We start from the raw sequence: 23,581 nt of genomic DNA on the forward strand, positions 1-23,581 counted from the left end.
CGGAGCTCCTTGCTCTGATACCAAATGTTGGGTGTTGGACTTACACACTCACACACACAAACCTGCACATTAGGGTTAGGTGCAGGGTAGAGAAGCTCACACACAGAAATGAGAGATAGAGCCTCTTCCGAGCTGGGTTCGGACCACTTTCCAAGATCATGGACTTCCCGGATCAGAGATGCCTGGGACTTTTTCTTCTAGAGCTCCGTAGACACAAGGAGTCCTTAGTGAGATTCCAGATCAGCTGTACTTGCTCGAAGATCAGCACAGAGAGCTCTCACCGACTTCTTCCATCCAGCACTCCGAGAGTCGATCCACCCATCATACTCGGACCAAAGGCTAGTGCAAGAGCTCGGCCGAGAAGTGTGACACTCCGCAGAGCCACTGAGTTATGCAGAGCTCGACGCCCCAGACCCCATAGCCCTCGCACATGGCCACACCACCACAAGAGGATCCAGGCCATCGTCTCCCATCATCGCAGGACCTTCTCGCGCCAGCTCAGTTTTACCACCTTGAGCACCATGTCACAGCGGCCCATGGGGGATGTATTAGGGTGATATGAGAGCTCTTTGCTCATGTACCTAAATCAGATTTTATAGTTCTAGATTTTTGTTATCTTTCTTTATTACTATTTCGTACCCAGGATGATGTACCTCATGGATATGATGTAACCTTTTGGTCTCATAGGTCATTTTGGCTTTTTGAAGACGTTAATACAACTTTCTTTCTTTCTTTCTCTCTCTCTATCCTCACACGGTGAAATGACACCCATAACTGGCCCACTGCAATCCGCATGGAACGCGTGATGTGTATGTGTCAAGATATCTGCCAAAGCACATTTGGCAGAAGGTCTACTAGTTGGGATATTTTTAAAGGTAAAGATTATGGGAGAACCCAACTCTTAGATTGAGACATGCGGCAAGAAAGTGGATCAACGTGAGACAAGTGGGCTCACACTCGTCAAAAAGTGGATCAAAGTGAGACAAGTGGCCTCACACTTGTCACTTCAGCTATTGTGTGGCCCTCCACTTGTCATCATAGCCTTCTCTTTCCATTTTAGCTCACGGGAGGCCCAAATCTATAAATTGGAGCCCTCTCTCTTCATTTAGGGAGGCTCTCTTGCTACACACTAGCCTCGAACACTGTTACAAGCTACCCATGAAGTATACCGGCTGTTGGGGACTGTTTTGGAGGCTTCCATCATGAAGAAATACTGAAGGCAAGGGTATTTAATCATTTTATTATGATTTCCAGCCATTGTACTTGTTGTATTAGCCCTTGTACTTGTTGTACCAACCATTGTACTTGTTGTATTAGCCCTTGTACTTGGTGTACCAACCACTGTGCTTGTTGTACCAGCCATTGTATCTATTGTACCGGCCCTTGTACTTTCTATACTGGCTGAGAGCTGAACCTGTTGTACCAACTCTATTGCATAAAGATCCATGGTTTTTGGGGAAGAATGAGTAACCATAGGGGGATTTAATTGTTGGCTCGGCATTTCTACAGCCTATGTACCGGCTGAATTTTATGGTTGTCTCGTGTTGGGCTATGTTTAGGCATTTGTATATGGATAATCCGGCATCTCCTGTGGGGAGAGTAAGGTCCTCAAAGCTTGTACATGATATTATTCTTCTTGGGTAATAAAATACTCCGAGGGAGGGGGGGGGGGAGGGGGGATAATCCGGCCTCTATGTGGTGTCATCTCTGCACATCTCTCTTTTACAGTTTTGTGGATTAAGCAGCGTATGTGTTAAGGTTGTGGCCAATTTCAATGTTAAATTGCATTAATGGTCAAGTGTTTTGGCGAAAACCCAAGGCACCTCGAAAGTTACATTGGTATCATAGCATTGGCTTTTTTACTCTTGTATGAAGACAATCCTGTTGGGGTATAAACATTGGCGGATACGACACCAAAACTTATTTTGTTGGATATACTCTTAGAGCATGGACAGAGAGATATGATATCTAGACTTATGGGATTGTTTTGTCTCGCCCATTTATTTGGGACATGATTATGATATTTGGACGCATGGGACTATTTTGTCTCGCCCATTTACTTGGGACATGATTATGATATCTAGACTCATGGAACTGTTTTGTCTCGCCCATTTATTTGGGACATAATTTTGATATTGGTATCATGGAGACTTATTTAGCCTGGCCCATTTATTTGGAACATGGATTCTTTTAGTCATATTCGATTTTTGAGATTGTCTCGTCTCGCCCACTTGTTGGGACATGATTATAACTTTGGATATATGGCTTGAAGCGTAAAGTTGTGGACAACTTTTAAGAAGTTGGGGAGGAGGTCACCAGCGGGGACATTTCCCAATATGAAAGGGATCTAGTGGACTCCACGACATCTAAATATTCGGAAAGTACAAGCGCAAAACACCTCCAACGCAATCCGAAAGGAGCATAAACAAATGTGTGAGGCCTCAAGGAAAAAGGCAGTATCGACAACAAGCTCACAGTCCAAAAGCTCATCCTCACTGCGCAAGGGCAGACTCAAACCTGAAACTCCAGCAGTGGAGCGAAGAAAGATGTTCATAGCCTGGGCAACAATGAGATATAACAAGGGGGCTAAGGGGCATCCCTGTCGTGCAAAACAAGAGATCTCGAAGAGATCACCTCTACCACCATATGCAAGCACACTACTGTGAGCATGGCGATACAAGCATGAAACACCTCTGATCCAATCCTGAGAGAAACTCATACATCTAAGGTGTAAATGATACTCCAACAGAAGATGCCTCAACCTTTTCCTACTTGTGAGGAGCGAGCTACAAGAGTGTATACGATACTCCAAAAAAAGATGCCTCAACCTTTTCCAACTTGGGAGGAGAGAGCTACATAAATGGTGTATACAATTCTCAGTCATGGTGCATATGACGATACTCTGACCGAGGATGCCTCAAGCTTTTCCTACTTGCGAGGAGAGAGCTACAAGAGTGGATGCTGATAACCAAAAGAGAGATGACCAAACACAGTCTCTCATCGCATACTTCTTCCAGTCTATAAATACAGCAGACAGCAGAAAGAAGAATAAAAGGAAGAATAAACATATTTTCCCAGACCTCAAATTGCTACACACGTCTCTTAAGCATACAAGAAAATGCCAACCTGAGGGAAGTTGCTTAAGCTTGTTCCCAGATATGGACAATACCTGTAGAAACATAAGAGACCATCAGCTCCTTTAAAACCAGTCTTTGATAAAAGCAAACAGAAGGCAGGACTACCTGAAGGTTCAAAAGAGAACTGATAGATTCAGGAATTTCTTCCAGCACGTTTCCTGTCAGTGCAAGCACACTAAGCTTACCAAGATTACCGATCTGTTTCCAACAAGTAGCAACCCCTTCAGGCTTTCCATCAACAAGAGAATCGTGTATCCGAAAATTACTGTCACAAAAGCCTACACAACAATGGTTTCACAAACCTCATTTGGTAAACATTGAAGCAAGTTTCCCTGTATCCACAGGCCCTCAAGCTGCTTTAACTTCCCGATACTTTCTGGGAGTTCAGAGAGCCAATTACCAGAAAGTCCAAGCTTCCGTAACTGCTCCAACAAATAAAACTGTCTATAACTTGCGGACACCCAAAAAAAAAAAAGCATACCAAAAAACACAAATGATGATATACTATTCATCTTGATACCCATGTATTAGCTTATATTAGGTCATAAGGGAACAGACGTAAGGGTTGGAAACTTTTGGGTGGAAAGGGACATGGGTGAGAAGGCAACCAGGTGGTCGGTGCTCATAGTCCTATGTCCATTTCAGCAGCGGATCAATGCTCAAGGTTCTTCCAGAGCACCTATCAGGGTTCTGTGGTGGACACATTAACTATTAAATGCACCAAATTGTTTAGACAGCGATAAGGTATCTGGAAAGTGAGAAAGAACCACCCACAAAAGCGATCCCAACAGCCAGCCAGGTGCCCTCCTTGTAGGATATTTACTCATCTGATATGAAAATGTAAAGTGCGAAGCACAAGGCTCTGAAAATCTGCTGAAATTTAGGGTTCATTTTAAAGGTCTTTTGGCTGCTGAATTATGGTCCAAAGAGGGCTGGCTACAAGGGATAAATGCTCAAATGAGGGGGAGGGGTCCTTTTATGGGACAATGCCCCCCCCCCCCCCCCCCCCCCCCCCCCCATCAAAGTCTTCAACACCACACTTCCCCCATCTTTGTCTAAGGTAGATCTAGACGTTGAATGATGTACGTTAATCCTACAATGCATAACACTAATCGTACTTGCTTCTACTTCCTACTCCAAAGATTTACAAGGCTGAAACTTGCTGTGTTGGGACTGCTTACTGCTGATCCATGTCTGGGCTAAGGGCTTGTCCATGAACTTAGAATCATGGGGGGTAGACAAATGCTTGTATGCCAAAGTGACAAGATGGATGATATTGCATGGACTCTCCTTTGATGCAATGCTACCATTTCAGTACTGAGGTCAGCCCAATTCGCTATTGAGTCAGAACTGCATTAGAGACGACATTTGGCAAATGTACCAAGACCACATTGTCACAGCCACAACAAACAGGTTTACCGAGGCCAGCCCGAACAGCAGTGTGAAACGGCTTAAAGGCATTTAATTTCATATTTGACCAGGTCGTGGGACATTCAGCAACAGGCCGACCCCTGTTCAGTCAGCTGACCAGTAGCACTTAGGGGTATAAATACCCAGAACAGAATTCAGTCATTCTATCTCATTTTCACAAGGGTTGCTGCGTTCCAAGGGCCAGGACAGCCATGTTTAAGTGCTCAGCCAAGGTGAACAAGTGCATGTCAAGAACCAGTCTTTATTTTTCAGATTTACATCATTCTGATAAAGCAAATACACCATTCGTGGTGGGGGCCCAATAGAGGGTATTCGGGACCCAATATTGTGTCCTCTACATTATCTTCGTCTCACAAACAATTGCTGAGTTATGAGTGTTGAAGTTACCGATGCTTCCACCGAGCTTCCGCATGTTACATTGGTATCAGAGCCTTCTTCACGTGTGAAGATTCAACCAGAAAACTAGAAAAAAAAAATCTCACTTGTGTGGTTGGTTTCTAGACTCCGGAGGGCCACCCCTTTCGGTGTGACTCCTATCCCTAGAAAGACGATTGGTTTTTCGCCTCCGGAAGCCTCCAACACGCATAGTGGATGGTTAGATTGCGCTCCAGAAAGGAAGTGCATTTTCTCGCTATGGCGAGCTTGGACGCAGAGAGAGAACGACGAACTTCGGAACAAAGTGCACCAAGTAGTCCTTCGAGGGCGGCAAACATGAGTGTGCATAATATGTTCCAATAGATGATGTGAGCAATCTCAGAACAGAGCACCGAATTGGAAGGGCATGGCCATGGAAGAGCGCACCTGTTTTCCAGTCTCTCTCTCCATCTTCTCCTCCCTCTCCTTCTGCTTCCCAAATCCTGGCAGTAGATCCTCTACCAAAAAACCCTTTTGAAGGGTTACAACCACAGCCGGGTTCGTCCCTCGAACTGCCACATGCGAGCAATGGAGATTGAATTGATAGAAGACCGTGAGGCAGCATCCCGTGCTGCCGCACAAGACAATGCCAAGCAACGCGTGGAACGCGAAAGATATCTTGCTGCTTTAGACACAACAATGTCACCAATGGCTTCCTTAAGTCATTTTCCCAAGAAGATGAACTTCAATTAAGTATAGGTAAACTCGACCCCACAACTCTTTATTCCTAGTTGTATTAATTTGAAGCTTATTTTGCTACAGTTAGAAAAAATGATACTCACAAAGTGATCTTGGCTAGTTGATACTTGGAAGGTGAGGCCATTCCTTGGTGGACTCAGTGGGCTCATGCCCACACCAGATTAGGTATGGCAACTTATGTTTGGGACAAGTTTGTCCTCGACCTTCAGCAGCGGTTTCTACCGCACCATTACCTTAAGCGACTTGAAGACGAGTTGGCACGTCAAAACGCGCAACCAGTCCTACAGTTTGCCAATAAGATTTCGAACTTATGTTTGCAATTGGGTATGTCTGACAAGAATAAGAAAGAGCAGTTTCTTTATGGCCTTGACACGCAAATCTAGGGGAAAGTGCATATGTTTCGGCCAGCCACCTTCGAAGATGCACTCTCGCTTGTGCAGAGTGCTGAAACGAAGTACAATGGCGGAAAGCCCAACACTTCCCAGCCTATCGCTCCCAAGGCAACCGCCTCAGGAGGGAAAGGCCAGATAGAGCACGGAAGTCTCGGGCTCCAAGAACTCGACTAAGGCACCCAAGCTTACTCCAAACCAAAAAGCTCAAGCACGCAAGACCGATAGGAAATTGAGTGTTGGAGGAGACAGCTCAGTACAACAAGGAGGGTAGGTGTTTCTTTTGTCACACAAAAGGACACACTTCTAAGGATTGTCCAAAGAAGACTACCACTCCACAGACAACCACCCCAGCCTCCACAACTTCCATGGTGAGCCCGGCTCCCACACAGACCCCAACGGCTGTCCCTAGTTCTTCAGATCCCAGTGCTTCGGTTGGTGCAATCATTAGCCGGGAGCTCGAAGATAAGAAGAAGGGCGCCCAAGACTAGGAGTATGAGCGCAACAAATTGCTCAAGACCTTTGGCTACCTAGGTAGCCAGGGAGAGAGAAGTCTTATTTGACTGCGGTAGTACATAGAATTTGGTCACAAAACATGTAACTCGGCGAGCCCATTTCATCCTGACTTTGGTAGACAAAGAAAGTTGAGAGATCTAGTATAGGAATGACAATGAGCATCAAGTTTAAAGCTCAAGGTGCTAAATTAGTGATTCAGGACATAGAGTTTGTGTGAGATTTTATGGTTGCCCCTCTTGTAGGAGCAGACATAATTCTGAAAATTCAATGGGTTCATAAGTTCCAGCCAGATATTGATTGGAACATGCACACTTTTCGGATTATCTGGAATATGTCAAAAGCCCCAGTACTATTAAGTGTGAGCCAAGAGTCCCGAACTTTCCTCTCATAAGCCACTTGCAGGCTAAATGAGAAATCAGGAAGGATACACAATGCCCGAAGATATACATCCAGACTGCCCAGACAGTGGCCAGTGCTTCAGAGAAGTACCAGGCTCTCCATGAAAAGTTCCAGAAGATTTTTCTTCAGGACAATCTCCCTCCCCAGCCCCCCCTGTCAAGACTAGAGGACCAAAAGATAGACCTCCTCCCAGGCTCGGATCCCTCGAGCAAGTTTCCATACCACCTATCCAAGACGATGGAAACGGAGTTGGACCACCAACTCCAAGAACTGTTGCAATCTGGCTTCATACACCCTCGTGTGTCGCCATTTGTAGCACCGATCTTGTTTGTCAGGAAGACTTGATTGTGTGTCACTTATCGTGCACTCAATAAGTTCACTATCAAGAGTAAGTTCCTGATGCCTCAAATAGATTATATTCTCGAGAGGCTGAATGGGGCCAACATGTTCTCAAAACTGGATTTGAAGAGTGGGTACCACCAAGTGAGGATTGTTGAGGGGAACATCTCCAAGACAGCCTTTTGTACGGAACGGGCTCACTATGAATTAGTGGTCATGCCTTTTGACTTGACAAACGCCCCCACCACATTCAACCACATGATGATGCATATTTTCAGAGACTAGATTGGACAGTGTGTGTTTATATTTTTGGATGACATACTGGTATTTTCAACTACGGTTGAGCAACATGACATTGATGTGGAGAAAGTCTTGAAGTTGATGGAAAGCAACGAGCTCTACGTCAATGAGAAGAAGTCGGAATTTTATTTGTTCGAGGTTCACTACCTTGGATACATAATCAGTGCTGAGGGCATCTGACTTGATCTAGCCAAGGTGACCGAGATTGTCAATTGGGAAATACCATAGACCGCATATGACATTAGATCCTTTGTGGGTATATGCCAAGCATACTCTACCCACATAGACAGATTCTCTGACCTCTCGACGGATCTCACCGATCTGCTAAAGGATGTCAAGACTAGCAAGCAATGGATCTTGTCTAGCGCTTGCCTCATGGGATGAGCCATTCCAAGTGATCACTGATGTGAGTAGCATCACGATTGGAGGTGTGTTACAACAGAATGGCCACCCAGTAGCTTACATATCTCGTAAGTTACTGCCCACCGAAAAATGGCCGTGAATTTGAGATTCGCACTGACCATCAAGCATTACGTTGGATTCAGACAATGCCAAGTGCACAGTGGAGTGACCATCAACACCGCTAGAGCCAAATCTTCCAGTAATTTGGTGGTATGATCGAGTACCCTCCAGGAAAGGCCAACCCTGGCCGATGCTTTGAGCAGGAAGAGAACAGTGACATTGATTCAAACTACTAGACTCAACCTTATTGAAACCGGACTAGATGACATGAAGGCTTGAAGCACACATACGCGGATTACGAGAGATTCGGTACACAGTGGGAGCAGGCATTGGATGCCATAGGACCATGCCACTTTTTGATACAAGATGGTTGGCTTTTCTACAAAGGCCGACTTTGTGTCATGAAGTCGTTTAGAGCAGCTCTTCTCCATGACACCACGCGATGTATTCACTCATGCGCAACAGTGTGACGTTTGTTAGAAAGTGAAAGCTCCTCGTGGAAAGAAGCTAGGGTTGTTACAACCTTTACCAATTCCTGAGGGACCTTTCCAAGATATATCGATGGATTTTGTCACAAATCTGCCTCCCAATCCAAGTAAGCGTAATACGCACGGCTTAACTATTGTTGATAGATTTAGCAAATTTGTTATGCTTATTCCATGCAAGGCCAATGTGATCACCGAAGATGTTACCCATTTGTTCCTTCGGCATTGGTACCGGATTGGCGAAATCCCTAGGACCATAGTGTCAGATCGAGATGCCAAGTTTACCAATCGTTTTGCAAGGGCATTGTTTGATAATTTTGGTACTAAATTGAATTTTTCAAGTGCATTTCACCCACAAACTAATGGCCAGACAGAAATCTACAACAAGTTGACCTTTGATGTGCTGAAGTGTTATGTCCACAATAAGCAAGATAAGTGCGAATCATATTTGCCTTTAGTTCAAGCAATTTTGAATGATTCATTTTCTTTAACTGTTGGTAGGACTCCATATGAAGCAGCGTTTTGAAGACCATTTCAGTCGCTATTGACCATAACCTCATCTTCAGTACCTAAAGTGAACAGAATGACAAAGTCTGGCCGGGAGATTTTGGAATCACTTAAAGACAGGTTGGCTAAAGCGCAAGAGGCCTACACTCGACAGGCCAACAAAGACCGAAGGGATGTGAAGTTCTCCGAAGGAGATTGGGTTTATCTTCAGATTATGAAGCAAAGACTAAAACAAGTGGACAAGCAATGCCCAAAGTTATCGTTCAAGAGCTTCGCACCTTTATCCAAAGAAAGAACAACGAGGTTTCAATGAAGTTGAAGCTACCTCCGAGTTGAACTATGCACAATGTGTTCCATGTCAGTTGGCTAAAACCATATGCCGGTCCAATCCCTTCGAAAGTGAAAGACAAAAGCGAAGCCAAGTATAGTGGATGAAGTTGAAGTGATGGTTCCAGAACAGATCATTTTGCATCGCTTCAAGTATCGCTCAGGCCAAAGACAAAGACACCCTCACGAAGTTTCAAGACTGAGAGACTCACGAAGCAATATGGCTTAACAAAGAATTCTTCGAAGACTATCCGGCTTTATTGACGGACTATTTGGAGGCTATACAGCTTCTATCAAGTTAAGCAAAAGGGGATGTAACGTGCATCCCACACTTGGATACCACATAGATATATCTAAACAAGAAGGTGCAGGACCTAGAGTGGAAACTGGTCCCATGTGAGCCCAGTCCTATGTGAGGGCAAAAGGACGAAAGGACCAGATGTGCGAGAGATCAGACTCCAGAGAAAATCAACACGGCATGAAATGGATGAATGAGTGTATGTATAATGGTGAAGTAATCCAATACAAGAGGGCAGGCTGTTGCTATGAGCAGGGGGTAGAGCCAACGATGAAGATGCTGTATTGGTATTGGTTGTTGCAATACAGAGGGGGTAGAGCACCGGCTGGATGTTGTGGGCAGAAAACACTATTGGATGTGTTGATGACGAAGGCTCAGCCAGATGCTGCTGTCGAATGATGCGCAGGAAGCCTAGTGTTAATAGCTGAGCGCTAGTATGCAGCGCTGGAGGCAGAACGATGATGAAGATCAGCGATCACCAAGCTGCTGCTAACTGTGCTAAGCAAGTGTTGATGACGTGTTGGGTTGGCCAGGCTGCTGCTTGCGTTGGTTCATGTGTGATGATCCAAGCGGCTACAAAGCAGTGCTCTCGCCGACATATTGGTTGCGCTCGTTAATGAAGCACCAACTAGTGTGTGTGTAGATGTTTGTTGATCATATGCAATGGTTGTCGACGATTTGACGAAGGCATGTTTATATAATGCTTGGAGTAGTAGTCGGCCAGCACAAACCAACCAGCAAAAGAAAAAGATTTTTTTGTATATAATATACTGGCGCCCTTTTGGGCAGGTGGTCACACACCCCCTCTCAGGCCAAAAGGAGACCATGAGAGAAGATGAGGAAGATGGTAATTGGGTGAAGAGGAACATGACAAAGTATTTGGCTTTGGTTAGGGTTGGTTGTTTGCGAGTGTAGATCATGTGCTCTTCGTCTTTGGTAGAGTCTTTTGAGTTTGGGTTGTAGTGGATCAATGCCACAATGCAAAGGATTTTCACATGCATGAATGCCCTTTTGGGTTTTCATGTTAGGTCAGCTAGGATACAGAAAGTAAGTTAAGGCCCAAGTTAGGAACAAGATAAACATTGTCCAAGGTTGCTTGGTTGGGACCTGTGGTGGTGTCAAATAAAACGGTGCCAACAAATTTAATGGGCATCAAGATATTGTTGACACATCGAACTTCACCCTTAGCAGGACGCTAAGAGATGAAAATGTCGCATATTGTAACCGCTCCCTATAGGAGGCCTACAAATCGGAAGACAAAATACACATTTTTAGATCACTTAACTAGTTCCACCAATGGACATTATTAACAACACTCAAAGGGCCGAAAAGGGCCGGAAAAGGGCCGGCCCCCCCTCAAACTGAAAATGACCAAGAACACTTGACACCAACACTAGGGCCGAAAAGGGCCGGCCCCCCCTCACAATACATTTGTACTTCTTGGAGTATTTATATGTACAAGTGTCATGGGCCAATAGGCCACATTTCTCCTCACATGGAGTGAATACAACTCAAACAACTGGGTACTTGTCTATGAAGTCTCGACAGTCGAAGAAGTCCCAAGTCACAGGCACACTCCTACCTTCACTGGATACACACCTGCCTTTCACTGGTCTTCCGAGACCGTGCACCAACAAGCACACCCGTACTAGCACAGGCAAAGGGGTACACCACGGATGGAACATTGCCTGGTTCTCCCAGATAAGCTTTGCTCCTGGACTCCCTAGTGTTTCTAACCTTCACTGGCTCTCAGAATTCTGAGGACACGGTTAGCACTACCACTCACGGAAAAACAAACCAAACTAGGAAAGTTTCCTGAGTATGGTTAGCATAAACATGCTTTGTTCTTGCTCTGCACAAAACTTAAAGAAATCTTTGAACTTAATTTAGAAAATTTTAGTTTTACACAAATAAGAAATGCAAGGCACCTAGTATAGCTTGTAGCAGGAGTCAATGGAGATGCATTCCTTTTACCATGCAATCAGGTCCACCTAGTACAGTAAGTATAGATCCTGGTACAGCACGTACAGATCTTGGTATAGCAAGTACAAGCCTAGTACAACAGCAATAAATCGGGGACAAGGCAAGTACAGCAAGTGGGTGCAACACATGTACAACAGCAACAAGCGTGTGCAGGGCAGGTACAACAGTCGAGTGCTGTACAATAGGCAGGTACAGCACAGGTACAGCAGCTACAGCACAGCAGCTACAGCAGTCGAGTACTGTTTGCAGGTAGGTGCAGCAGGCGTACAGTAGTCAGGTACTATTTGCATGCAGTTACAGCAGGCGTGCAACAGTCGGGTACTATTATATTAAACTTTTAATCCAAGGTTAGTTCATGGGCACCCACACTAGAAAGTGTCCGGACCAAATTTTAAATGTGTGTGAACACATTTACTTATAAACATTAAAGTTAACTAATGTTTATGAATTTTACACTTTAGAAGGGCCAAAATGGTAATACTTACCACCTGTTCACACACCACACCAATGTATCAAGCAGCACTCCCACGGTACACTGGGGGCATCCCGGTCCAGTGTACTAGTGTACTAGCACGGCAAAACAGGTAAACACACGCAAACGAATCATGCGAAAACAAGTTTATGCATGCAATCATAAATGCATGTGCACATGTTATGGACGAAATCTCTCTTCCACGAAAATTGTACAAAAAGTTCATGTCGGACACAAAACTAGCGCGACAGAAATATGAATGTATGTCCTCGTCTTCCTATGGAGTGACAATCCCATAGGTAAGACGCCATCCGAGCCATACACAGGTGGCACCAATAGGCTCCTGTCCATACAACACGAAGTAGGTCACACACGAGTGGCACAAAACTGATTCCCGTCCATGTGACGTAGTACTGGTCACACACGGATGGCACGAATTTGGCTCCCATCCATGTGACACCAAAAAGACTAGCCCTTTCACCATAGTCACAGGGGACGGAAGGGACACATGCTTGGAACAGAGGGACGCCGAATCGGGATGGACCAGCAACGGGGACGGTCGGTCGTTCCCTTGGAAGCGTTACTACTCACAAGGGACGGGGACGCCTGCAGGAACGGGGACAACAGGGAGCCGTTGCGCGCAGTCCGCCTGTTTTTTTGCCCGTTTCTAGCCGTTTGGGTATGCTTGGCCGTTTCTAGCCAATTATGGCCGTTTGGGAAAGCTTGGACCTTGGCCCTTGCCTCTCTCTCTCTCTTGCTCGTGCCTCTCTCTCTCTTGCCTATCTAATATCCATATAAGAACAAGCCTCTACAAGGCTACAAGCACACACACACACACCCCTTCAACTTTCAAGGCTTCAAGGCTTCAAAGTTCAAGCAACTCTCTCTCAACTTTCAAGCCTCAAGCCACACTCTATGAGACTTAAGTGTATCTACTCTCTCTAGTCTCTCTCCCTCAAGCTTCTTCTAGCTTCCAACTTCCAAGCCTCTCAGACAAGGCCCTACTCTCTACTATCTAGACTCTCTCTCTCTCTCTCTCTCTCTCTCTCTCTCTCTCAAGCCTCTTGAGTCTTCCAACTTCCAAGCCTCTCACACAAGCCTCAAGCCACACTCTATAAGACTTGAGTGTATCTACTCTCTCTAGTCTCTCTCCCTCAAGCTTCTTCTAGCTTCCAACTTCCAACTTCCAAGCCTCTCACACAAGGCCCTACTCTCTACTATCTAGACTCTCTCTCTCTCTCTCTCTCTCTCTCTCTCTCTCTCTCAAGCCTCTCGAGTCTTCCAACTTCCAAGCCTCTAGGCCTCTCTCTCTCTCTCTCTCTCTCTCTCTCTCTCTCTCTCTCTCTCAAGCCTCTCGAGTCTTCCACCTTCCAAGCCTCTAGGCCTCTAGGAGAACAAGAAGACATCCGATTCCAACCTCAATGAGGTGGAGAACAAATTACACCGGCACATCATGGCCCTCGAAGCACAAGTCACGGACCTTGAACAAGAGAACATGGCACTCAAGGAGGAGGTGAGTGCATTGAAAGTGGAGCTGGTAGCCGTCAAGAACACCGAGAAGGAAGAAGGGGAGATCAATGACAACACTCTCACGTCCATCAAAGAAGAGATCTCCAAGGAGATCACAAAGGATATGGAGGGAAAACTCGAAGCCAAGCAGTCAGGATGGGTTGAAGTGGTGAAGAAGAACATCCGTAAAGAAGTGAGGGAGGAGACTCAAAGGGAAGAACACCAAATCATTCACACCACCGTTGAGGAGGAGAAGATGAGGCATGCCCGCAGCCTCAACATTCGAGTCACAAGTATAGCTGAGACACCTGACTCTACTCCCAAGAAAGATGGACAGCTTCTATGCATGAAGCTCGGCTACAGGGAAGAGGACCCTCTCCCCTTCACCAAAGCATGGAGAGCCGGGAAAGAATCAACACGCAAGTGAGCCCTCATCCTACAGTTTGCAGGAGAGACGGAGAGGGTCACCTTCATGAGGAAGAGGGTGATTCTACGAGGATTACAAGGAGATCCCATCTATTTGGATGACGACCTTACAAGGATGCAGATAGAACACAGGAAAACATGCATGCCGAGAGTCCTACAGGCCCGGAAAGAGGGCAAGAGAGCATTCTATCGTGATGGCCGTGTCATCATCGATGGCAAGGCCAGATTAGCGCCAGGCGGCCTATGGGACATCGGCTATGGAGGATCCAGATTCACAGATACACATGGCAGTTTGGAACTGCAATGGAGCACTTTGGACACATCTTGGGAGGATGGAGGAGGTCATGGAGGGACGGGACTGTCAGAATATGCAGCGGAAATGATATCCAAACTTGGGTAGACAAGAGCAAGTAGACTGCAGAAAATAATCAGCACAAGAAACACAGAGAGATGTGTGTAAACTCTTCTCTATACACAAGATCCCGGAGATAACTGAATGAGAAAGTGGAGGAGGATGGGGGGCAATATATACAAGCCCATGAGGGCAGTCGGCCAGCTCTGGAAGAGGCCCACGACTGACTAAATGTCCACGACTGCTGAAAAACAGCAGTCGGCCAGCATCTGGTGCCCCACGTCTGCACAGAACAAGTCGGCCAGCACTCAGATAGCCCACGACTGCTACAGATGCAGTCGGCCAGCTTCAGAGTGGTCCTGGCATCACCTGGCAACCCTCCAGCCACTAGGAAAAAATGGGAAAAATAGGGAAAAAATACGGGGAGTGTGGAAAAATGATATACGGGCGGGCACACCCACAACAGAGGCCCTGGTGTATACAAATAGACAGGAGATGACTTCTAACACCCCCTCTCAGCTCCTGGCTGTGAAACCAACCCCAGGGAGCTGGAGTGCCGCCTGAGCGTAGCCTGAGGTAGAGACTTCGTGAAGAGGTCCGCCGCATTGTCCTCCGTCGAACAATACAGTAGCAAGATGTCACCCGCCAAGATCTTCTCACGAACAAAGTGATACTGTATCTCTATATGCTTGGTCCGGTATGGAAAACCGGATTCCGAGCAATAGCTATACAACTCTGGTTATCACACTGGATGACTGTGGGCTCCCTCTGTGGAAACCCCATCTCGCCAAGCAGCCTCCGCAGCCATACAACCTCACAAGCAGCACCACAAGCCGCCCGATACTCTGCCTCTGTCGAAGAAAGGGCAATAGTTGGCTGCTTCTTGCTGCTCCAAGAAACCGCTCCTGAGCCGAGGGTAAAAGTGTATCCTGAAGTAGATCTCCTCGTGTCTGGATCTCCTCCCCAATCTGAGTCACTCCAACCTTGGAGCTTGACTCCATTCCCTCCTGTGTAAAAGAGTCCCAGATCCTTCGTACTCTGCAGATACCGCAAGATCCGCAATCCTGCGTCCCAATGAGTCTTCAATGGCGTCTGCATAAAAGAGCTCAACAGTCCCACGGAGAAGCTCAAGTCCAATCTGGTGTTCAGCAACCAGATCAATGAACCAACCAACTTCCGGTACTGCGAGGCATCAACTGGCTCACAAGGATCTGTAACGGTTAACTTTGTGTTCGGGTCCATCGGCGAAGTAATAGGCTTGCAGTTCACCATCCCAAAGGCCTCAAGCAACTCATGAACATACCGCTGCTGAGAGACGAAAAACCCCCTCTGGGTCTGCCAGATCTCCAATCCCAAGAAGAAGTGGAGTAAGCCTAAGTCGGTCATCTCAAACTCCTTTGACAAGGCAGCCTTCGTCACTCCAATGTGCTCCACATGACCGCCAGTGAGAATGAGATCATCCACATAAAGGATGATGAGTGTGACCATGCCGCGTTCCCGAAAGAGATACAGGTTCGGATCTGCAACCGATCTCTGGAATCCAGTCCGAATAAAGAAGGAATCAATCTTCTGATTCCAAACCCGCGGAGCCTGCTTAAGACCATACAAGGCCTTACGTAACCTGTAAACCATCCCTTCCGATCCTGGAACAATGAAGCCTGGAGGCTGCTCAACGTACACCTCCTCCTGCAGGTCACCATTAAGGAACGCCGATTTTACATCCATCTGGTACACGGGCCACCTCTGAGAAGAAGCAAGGGCAAGAACGGTCCGAATCGTGGTCATCCACGCTGTCGGTGCAAAGGTATCCTCGTAGTCGATGCCTGGCCGCTGAGCATAACCCTTAGCCACGAGCCTGGCTTTGTGTTTGTCCACCGACCCATCAGCCGCGTACTTGGTCTTAAAGACCCATTTGACACCAATGACTGACCGCTTCGACGGCCTCGGTACCAACTCCCAAGTGTTGTTCTTCTCGATGGCGTCAAGTTCCACCTGCATGGCTTCCCTCCAAGTATCCTTTGAAAGGGCTTCCTTTACGGAAGTGGGCTCTTTATCCCGCATGATACGAGACATAAGAGCATAGTTCACCTGAAGAAGCTCCGCCGTGTTGCTTTTATCTCGAACTCGATGTGATCTTCGAGGGCCGTCCTCTGTGGTCCACTCGGAGGGTAGCTCCGTGACACCTGACTCGGGTGTCCATCAACCACCTAGGTACTCGAACAGATCGTGGATCCTCCTGTGGTCGCGGGGGCTCAACTCCAGCTGCGGGCTCAACCTCCTGTGATGACTGAGGTGGATCAACTGGAGTGGTAGACTGGGAACCATCATCAGACTCTGGATCTCCAAGAAGTGGCGGCTCCTCGACAGTGGATGCTGGAACATGCTCATCAAAGACCACATCCCGGCTGACAACAATCTCGTTCCTCTCTGGATCATACAATCTGTATCCCTTGGAAAGAGAGTTATACCCCACAAATACCAGCTTGCGGGACTTGGAGTCAAGCTTCCCCCTCTGCTTCTTCGGAATATGTACATAGGCGTCACTCCCAAAGACACGGAAGTGCGAGACATCGGGTTTCCTGCCAAAATATGCCTCAAATGGAGTCATATGGGGTACAGAAGTCGTCGGAGAGCGGTTAATGGTATGGACAGCTGTCGCCACAGCCTCACCCCAAAGTGGACGAGGAAGATCTCGATGCTCCAGCATGGTCCTCGCCATCTCCACCACAGTCCTGTTCTTACGTTCAACAACTCCATTCTCCGAAGGCGATCCGGTATTGGCCAATTCCCTCTTGATGCCATGATCTGCACAAAACCGAAAGAATACAGTCGAGGAGAATTCCCCTCCTTTGTCAGCCCTGAGAGTCTTGACCTAAAATCCAGACTCTTTCTCCACCATCACGTGCCAATCCTTGAACCGAGCAAAAGCCTGGTCCTTCTGTGAAAGAAAGTAGACCCACGTGAATCTGGTACAATCATCAACAAGCAGCATGAAGTAGAGAGATCCTCCCAAGGATGGTATCTGCTGTGGTCCACACAAGTCAGTGTGAATCAACTCCAAAGGTTTCGAAGCCCGCCTGGAAGCCTGCTTCGGAAAGGATTCCCTGTGCTGCTTACCACGTATGCAAGAACTGCAGCGTCCTTGCCTACTACCAACATCTGGCAAGCCAACCACCATCTGGTCTAGGAAGGCGCGCCGCAAAGCATCCACATTTAAGTGGCCAAAACGAAAGTGCCACAAGTCTCCGACCTGAGAGCCTGTCAGTGAGGAGAGTGCAGAGAGTTTGTAGATACCGTTCTCCACACCGCCTTCCCAAACAACTTTGCCTGTCTCACGGTCCCTTAGAGCAACTGAATGCTCCTCAAATTCCACCCGAAAGCCAGTCTTGCATACCTCATGCACTGACAAAAGATGAAAGCCCAGAGCAGGGACATAAAGAACACGGGAAGCATGCTTGCCCCCCTTGCCGTCGGGAATGATCTCCATCCGGCCCTCACTATGAATCGGAATAGTGGAGTTATCACCAATAAAGATACGACCTGACTGCCGCTTCAGATCCAGGAAGAAGTCACGGGATGGAGTCATGTGCCTGGAAGCACCACTGTCGAGAATCCATTCCCGAGTATCCTTTGCGGTGAAGCCAACTGCCTCCTCGCTCGAAGACGATGAATCATCGGAGTCCACCATCTCCAAGTGCACAAATGCCGGAGTCTTCGCAGCTGAGGCTGAGGACTCAGCACTCTTCCCTGTCCGCTTAGGGCACTTCCTCCAGTAGTGGCCTTTCTCGCCACAATCATTGCAAGATCTTTCGGCCTTCAGCTTCTCTCGTTCTGGATCAGGCTTCTTCTCGGAAGACTTATCTGATGAAGCCTTCCCTTTGCCCTTGTTGGTATTACGGCCTTTCGACCGTTGGCCAGTTAAGGCCTCCGAACCTCCGCCGTGAGGAGGGTTCGTGAAACGTTCCTCCTGGTCCAAGACCATTGGCACAAGCTCCTCCCAAGTAATGGTGCTGAGTCTGCCACTCGTGATCAACAAGGAATAGAAAGCGGAATACTGACCAGGCAAGTGGGAAAGTAACGTGATGGCCATATCTTCGGACGATATCTCTTTCCCAGCTTGAAGGACTTCCTGCTGAAGGGCCTGCAGCTTGTTAATGTGTTCCCGCATCGTCGAAGACTTTGCAGGGTTCATAACCCGCATCTGCACTTCCAAGGATATCCGCTTCATGGGTGATACCCTGTTGTACAAAGAAGCCAAGTGCTCCCATATGCCTCGTGCCAGCGTCATGTGCTTCACATGGTTGATCACCTGTGGTGTGCAATTGAGGAATATAAATGACCGGACCCTCGCGTTGACACGGTCCCACATTTGTGCCTGTGCCTCTCGGTCCTTCCTCGCTGATAAAACCTCCCCTTCCTCAGCTTCCGGCCTTGGCACCCCTTTGATAATAAAATCAGCAAGATCATATGACTCCAAAACTGACTCCATCATGACCTTCCGGATGCCATAATTGGACCCGTCCAACTGACGATCCACTGGGAACGTGGGGAGAGTCGGAATCTTCACGTGCTTCTCTGCCATCTCGAGTAAATCCGCCATCTCAGAGAGTAACCTGAAAGGGTGGGTGGGTGGGAAAAATCTGAAAATCAGAATATATGCAAGTGGCTGTCCAGCCCCTCTGCCCGCCTTCCTCTTGCACCTTCACTTCCCGTTCAGCCCGAAACAATCCACCGATCAGCAACCTGTTGCTCCCCCTCTTGCTCAGAAAAAACGCCCAAGATCTACTAGAGCCTAGGGCTCTGATACCATGTCAGAATATGCAGCGGAAATGATATCCAAACTTGGGTAGACAAGAGCAAGTAGACTGCAGAAAATAATCAGCACAAGAAACACAGAGAGATGTGTGTAAACTCTTCTCTATACACAAGATCCCGGAGATAACTGAATGAGAAAGTGGAGGAGGATGGGGGGCAATATATACAAGCCCATGAGGGCAGTCGGCCAGCTTTGGAAGAGGCCCACGACTGACTAAATGTCCACGACTGCTGAAAAACAGCAGTCGGCCAGCATCTGGTGCCCCACGTCTGCACAGAACAAGTCGGCCAGCACTCAGATAGCCCACGACTGCTACAGATGCAGTCGGCCAGCTTCAGAGTGGTCCTGGCATCACCTGGCAGCCCTCCAGCCACTAGGAAAAAATGGGAAAAATAGGGAAAAAATACGGGGAGTGTGGAAAAATGATATACGGGCGGGCACACCCACAACAGAGGCCCTGGTGTATACAAATAGACAGGAGATGACTTCTAACAAGGACATCATACTACTTACAGAGACGCACCAGAGCCAAGACAGGAGGCTACCCAAAGTAGAGGGCTATCAGTGGGAGTTTACATACAGGGGGACCACACAGCAAAGCACATCGAGAGGATCTGGAGGTATAGTGGTACTCTTCAAGCGAGAGCTACAGGAGCGCCTAAAAGTGGTAGCACGTGACCAGGAGGCTAGATACATGTGGATTAGACTGCAGCTCTCAGCAGACAGGGTGTTATACATTGCTCTATGCTACTTCTCTCCTAGAGGATCGAGATATGCCATGACAACAGAGGAGGAGAGTAGAGGGGAGGAGGAGGACACAAGGCCATTGGGAGAGTCACCATATGCAGCCCTTTCAGATGAGATCATACACTACTCCAACCTGGGGGAAGTCCTCCTTATGGGGGACTTCAATGCACGGACACAGAGCCGACAGTGCAACATTTGTGATTTCAAGCACCCCGAGGTGATGCACACACTAGAGTTGGAGGACACAGGAGCTTGCAGGGTGTCAGAGGACATGGGGCCGAATAACACCAGATATGGTCATCACTTACTTGAGCTGGGAGCGCGACACCATCTCATTATTTATAACGGGATGAGACAATGGCAGGATTCAGGAGCACAGACATGCTGTCCACGATCGAGAGGGGGGGGGGGGGGGGGGGTTAGCACAGTGGACTACATCATGGGGTCCATGGAGACCACACAAGCAGTGACATCTTTCACCATCTGCCCAGAGAGCACTGGGGACCATTACACAGAGATAGGCGAGCCGACAGATGAGGACCCTCACACGCCGCAAGAGGCGTGCATATGAGGACGCACAATACTTGGATATATACCACCTACTCATTAGCAGAGATGCAGCCACTGCATGGCGCAGGATGAGAGAGCCTCGCTCTCGTACCCCGATTGAGGATCCACACACATGGCACACATATGCAAAGAGCCTCTACCATATCCCTCAACAGCCGCCCATACCACAGCCACAGGAGTCCCGCCCTACCACCTCTATTTTCTTTACCGCCTCGATGGTAGAGAGAGCTATCCACCGGTTACAGCATGGGAGATCGGCTGACCACACAGCTATACAAAGTGAGCATCTTATTTATGCAGCTGACACACTGGGACCCTTTGTTGCTCACCTCTTGAATGGGGCACTAGTGGAGGGCCTACCAGCTGAGTGGACTATGCACACCATCGTGCCTCTCCACAAAGCGGGAGACATGCTAGACCCCAGCAACTACAGGACTATCATGATTGGTCATACATTGGCCAAACTTTATGGCGCACTGCTCGAGGCAGAGTTGAGCTCATATGCAGAGAAGGAGGGACTGCGAGCACCAGGGCAGGCTGGATTCCAACAACTTTCTCCACTATTGACCATATATTCACTCTGAGATGTCTGATTGACCAGGCTAGGGCACGGGAGAAGAGATTATACTGCTGCTTTGTGGATTTCCACAAAGCATTTGACACGGTGCCACGAGAGAGACTCTTCCAGCGCCTAGAGTCATTAGGGATCCCATCAGAGATGATTTCAGGCATCTATGATTTATATGAGCAGGTCCTCGGGCGCATACGATGCCCCGGGGGGGCTATCTGATGTTATTGCTAGCACCATCGGTGTGAAGCAAGGATGCCCACTCTCTCCTACACTATTTGGGCTATACATCAATGAGGTGGCTGACTTCATTAGTCACGGTGGTGGGGACGGGGTAGACATCTCACGTACCACAGTCCACATTATGCTATATGCAGATGATATTATTCTGGTCTCTGAGTCACGGATGGGACTACAGCACCATCTCCATGCACTCAATGACTTCTGCACACAGCACCATCTCCATGCACTCAATGACTTCTGCACACAGAGGGGGCTTACAGTGAACTGTGGGAAAACCAAGGCCAAGACTTTCCACACCTCAGGGCCAGTTCGACGCGACAAGCCATCTTCACACTAGCAAGAGGACAGGTAGAGGTGGTAGACTCATGTGTGTACCTGGGGATTACAATTACGACTCCGCCAAGAAGATTTACTATGGCACAGGCAGCCAGGGATAGACAGTGTCACCAGGCACACTTCCAGGAGCCCCGCATGAAGGGGTGGTTGTTTGACACACTAGTCACCCCTGCTTTGATGAATGTTGCAGCAGTATGGGCACCTGGGCTCGCCACCTCCACATGGTCTCAGATAGAGAGGCCTCAGATTCTCATGCTCTCACGGATGATCCGCAACAACCCCTCCATCCCACATGACATTGTCCGGACGGAGTTTGTTGCACCTTTTATGCTAGTAGAAGCCCTCTTCCAGACGATCTGCTTCATACAGAGGATCAGAGATATGCCATCAGATCGACTCTCACATAGAGCTTTTGAGGCGTCCAAGCAGCTCGCAGAGAGTGGAGATAGGAGATCATGGTATTCACAGATGATACAGTGGCTCACTCAGCATGGTCTTGACATAGATTACCTGCCACCTTTCCACTATGATATACATGCACCACACATCCAACTCTCTCCAGTGAGAGGAACAGTGTCCTTCGGCAGGATTTATGGCACCGATACACTCAAGAGACTTGGATTACACCCGGTCAGCCTCTACCGCCGAAGATGCTATACTATAGAGATCAGTTTAATCGTATCTCAGCGGATGGATTCATACAGAGACCTGCATACATGGATGTGTACATGCCTCACACTGCCCGAGTGAAGTTGGCCAGCTCAGAGTGTCATCACACCAGCTTGAGATTGAGGCAGGTAGGGCAGCACGGATCCCCAGAGCAGAGAGGATATGCAGACTATGCCGGGAGGAGGTTGAGAGTGAGGAACATTATGTATGCAGATGCACAGCATATAGTGTCATTAGAGAGAGATACACCACCATCTTCAGTGGACATCCCTCACTCTGCCAGATCATAGAGTCCGCAGACCAGCGCAGATTTGGCCAGTTCTTGTTAGAGACACAGCGCCACAAAGAGACACTGATACGGACTCATACCACAGGGAGAGGTGGGCGACAGCTCCAGCTCACTGATTTCTTCCAGAGATCTATCCCAGTGCCTATTCTGACACCGGGGGGGGGGGGGGGTACCACTTCAGCGGGCTGCGGACCTCCAAGCCAGACAGAGACCGAGGGCACCAGGCTACCAGATTCCCAGTCTACATCAGAGGGAGATCACAGAGATACAGGCTCGACATCAGCACCATATCTAGGAGCGGCTAGCTCACTTACACTCACACCTGGAGATCATGCTCCGAGGTATTTTTGCCTCGCCATGGCCTATGTATCACATATTACACCCCCATTATGGTACTGGTTGGAGCTAGACAGATCTGCATTGCATTCTTGTATACCCTACGCAAATAGGTTGCATACTGAGCCTCTAGCAATAGTGCTCCATCCATCACACCCCCCGACTAGCTCAGTACTTTCATACTTTATTTCATGTTCATTTTGTCCTTTTTTTTTTGGACATCCAAAAGACATTGACAGTTATACATTGATTTGTCTCACAGGTCGAGTTCGGCCTCTAGTAGACGTTAATACAGCTTTCTTTCTTTCTCTCTCTCTCTCTTTCTCCCTTTCTCATTGCTCAAGGCTCAAGAGTCGAGCCATCTTCAACCATGGCATCCTCCTCACATGTCGGGGCTTCCCGTAGAAGGACAACGGGATGGACATGGTGGGAGGAGGTTAACTACACCCCATCCGCTCATGGAGGCGGTTTGTCGGCCATGGGCATGCAAGCTTTGCCCATACCGGTGGACGGGTGGCGCCGACAAAGTGCGAGCCCACCTCTTGCATGAGAGTGGGCATGA

General features: G+C 47.9%; 1 protein-coding gene across 4 annotated transcripts in view; it reads right to left on the reverse strand.

The window, feature by feature from the left end:
- The window catches only part of LOC147639819 (uncharacterized), a 74,291-nt gene that overhangs the window by 30,259 nt on the left and 20,451 nt on the right, over positions 1-23,581 (reverse strand). For all 4 annotated transcript variants that reach the window (XM_086774402.1, XM_086774397.1, XM_086774407.1 and 1 more), the window contains 3 exons: positions 3,440-3,559; positions 3,243-3,335; positions 3,127-3,169 (listed from right to left, as the gene is read on the reverse strand). In XM_086774402.1, coding sequence (XP_086630528.1) covers positions 3,127-3,169; positions 3,243-3,335; positions 3,440-3,559 — 256 coding nt within the window. The remainder of the gene's footprint in view (positions 1-3,126; positions 3,170-3,242; positions 3,336-3,439; positions 3,560-23,581) is intronic.

The sequence above is a fragment of the Cibotium barometz genome, chromosome 3, assembly GCF_041138505.1.
Source record: "Cibotium barometz isolate CiBa-2024 chromosome 3, ASM4113850v1, whole genome shotgun sequence".
In the NCBI taxonomy this organism is placed as follows: Eukaryota; Viridiplantae; Streptophyta; class Polypodiopsida; order Cyatheales; family Cibotiaceae; genus Cibotium; species Cibotium barometz.